Below are 2,704 nucleotides of genomic sequence, written 5' to 3' on the forward strand. Positions count from 1 at the left end.
TATAATATATGTTTTGTCCAGGAAATCCAATAGGTTCTTTATTTGTGGCTCCTGCTGTTACTCCAGTGAAGAGTGTTTTAGAAAAGCAAACCAACAATCCTGGTGTCAGGTTATTTCAGTATGATCCTCATGGTTACCATTTATTGGTAAGTTGGCACAATTTTACAGTTGGCTTTATAGTTATGCATGTCTTTGCACTTCTGTTAGTTTAATTGAATGCTTCTAAGCATAGTGTATGAGTTTTATTTAATAGTGAATCTCACAATTTCTTTATTCTTTTTGATGTTTGGAATATTTGTCAGCATGTTCTAAATGTGGGCATATGAGATCAACTTTTGGGAGGCTGTTTCTGTGTCAGGATTTCAGATTTATTTAGATGGCACCCAGTATGGGCCTAATCTGTGGATTTGTATACATACCAGAACTTTTCAGTAGGCCATGTTGTCCCTGATTGTCGTTGAGTCAGTTCTGACTCATGACAATCCTATGTGTGCAGAGTAGAACTGCTCCATCGGGCTTTCAAGGCTTTGAACTTTCAGAAGAAGATCACCAGGCCTGTCTTCTGAGGCCTCTCAGATGGGTTTGAACTGTCAACTTTTCAGCTAGTAGCCAAGTGCATAGCCATTTACGCCACCCAGGGACTCCATTACTAAGCCATAACCAAAACCAAACCCATTGCCATCAATTGAGTTCCAACTACATTGACCCTATAAGGCTAAGTAGAACTGCTCACAGGATTTCCATGGCTGCAGTGTTTATAGAAGCAGACTTCCACATATTTCCCCTGCAGAAAACTTATCTGATCTGTAAGTATCAGATAATGGGGTAAATAAGACAATTGACTGACAAACTAGTCTAAAAGAATCTTTTGATGACTATTAGTTACCTATATTTGCTTTGAACCTCAGATGTTTGTGTGTGTATGTGTGTTTGTGCACGTGTGTGTATGCACCAACATGAGAAGATGACCGTGACATGCTGCTGTTGTTGTTATGTGCCAGCAAGTCAGCCCAACTCATAGCGACCTCTCCTTGAGTTGCCGAGGCAGTATCACTACAGAAGTAGATTGCCCAGTCTTCCTTCTGAGACCTTGATATAGCCCCAAGTAAAATACTTTTTTTAAAAGTGCAAAACAGTTTGTGTAGCATAACTCCATTTTATGAAAAGAAAAAAGGTAAGTAGACATGGATCTTCTAAATATATTTATTTTTGTACATTAAGTCTAAAACAGCATTCGAGTCCTTGTAAATGTTTAACATCTGGTTCTCAGGGGGTGGAGAGCCTGGATTTATAGTGTTTGCCAATTTCTGTGGTATAAATATGCCTATCATACCAATTTCAAGCTAGCAAAGTGACATCAGTAGAATAAAAATATTCCTGAAAGTTTAAAAATTGGCTTTCATGAGTTAGTACAAACCATTATCAGCACAACACTGATTTATACACAATTGTTAGATTAAATTGCTCAGTTGCTGCCCAAAAGGTTGGTACCCAGTGGTGCCTGGGAATAAAAGGTTGGTGATCTACTTCTGAAAAATCAGCCACGGAAACCATACTGAACCCAGTTCTATTCTGACGTGCATGGGGCCACCATAAGTCAGAGCAACTGTTTTTTGGATTATTAGCAATGGTTATCTCTGAGGTGTATGAATTAGTCTTTTTACTTTGTCCACATCTCTTATCATTTGGATTGTTTTTTGTGGTGCCTTTCATGATTCATTGATTGAAAATATATACAGCAGCTCACACACTTATTCACTAATGTCTACACTTATAGTTCAATGACATTGGTTACATTCTTCACATTGTGCATTCTTGCTATCTTTTCTCATATTACTTTGCCCCCATTGACTTTGACTCACTGCCCCATAAACTACTTATCCATATTTTAGAGTTACTTTTGTCAATTTGATCTGCTATAGATAGTTCTTAAAAGACTGCTGTCCTCAGTGTGAACATTCTTTACTAATTCAGCTAAAATTGTTGTTTAGATTGAAGATGACTTCAAGACATAGTTTCAGTTTGAGGTTCAAAAATTTTCTTAGGACAAAAGATTTGGGGGTTCCTCCAGCCCCAATGAATCCAGTAGTTCTGGATTCTATAAGAAGTTTTAAATTCTGTTTCCACATTTTCCACTCATCTATTGAGTCATTGATCAAAATATTTAGTAATGATAGATTGGAACTATTCATTTTTCTGGTTTCATGGCAAAGGTAGCAGTACTTCATGGAGATAAGTATACCTACAGTCCAGTTCCTTCTCTGGTCACTGGATCTTCTTCTTCTTCTGTTAATGCTCCAAGTGAAGAGAAACTAATGGTTGTATTTGAAAAGGCCACTAGCAAGCTTTAAGACCCCAGATACTACTCCCTGAACTGGGGAGTAGATCAGAAACTGAAAACAGAGTTATGCCAATTGGCTAGACCATCCCACAAAGTCATGACCCCAAGCCTTCAAACCAAGACAACTAATTCCATGGAGTGTTTGTTTGTACCTAAATAGTAAGAATAACCAAGCCTCTCTCCCTCTTTTCTTTTTTAGTTGCTATTGTTTTTACAAAATTATATATAATATAATATTTACCATTTCACTCTTTTTCTGGTATACAACTTAGTAATATCAGTTACATTAGTCAAGTAGGGTAATCATTACCCTTAATCAATGCCACTTTTCCCATCACCATAGACATAAATTCACTGCTTCCC

The 2,704-nt window shown here is 37.3% G+C and overlaps 1 protein-coding gene across 1 annotated transcript in view; it reads left to right on the forward strand.

Moving 5' to 3' along the window:
* SMPDL3A (sphingomyelin phosphodiesterase acid like 3A) overlaps window positions 1-2,351 on the forward strand; it is a 25,220-nt gene extending 22,869 nt beyond the window's left edge. Inside the window, exons 7-8 of the mRNA XM_042782293.1 lie at window positions 22-146; window positions 2,214-2,351. Of these exons, the coding sequence (XP_042638227.1) occupies window positions 22-146; window positions 2,214-2,351 (263 nt within the window). The remainder of the gene's footprint in view (window positions 1-21; window positions 147-2,213) is intronic.
* Window positions 2,352-2,704: the final 353 nt, after the last annotated feature.

Source organism: Orycteropus afer, unplaced genomic scaffold (assembly GCF_000298275.1).
Source record: "Orycteropus afer afer isolate SDZICR_OR568_19922 unplaced genomic scaffold, OryAfe1.0 scaffold00286, whole genome shotgun sequence".
In the NCBI taxonomy this organism is placed as follows: Eukaryota; Metazoa; Chordata; class Mammalia; order Tubulidentata; family Orycteropodidae; genus Orycteropus; species Orycteropus afer.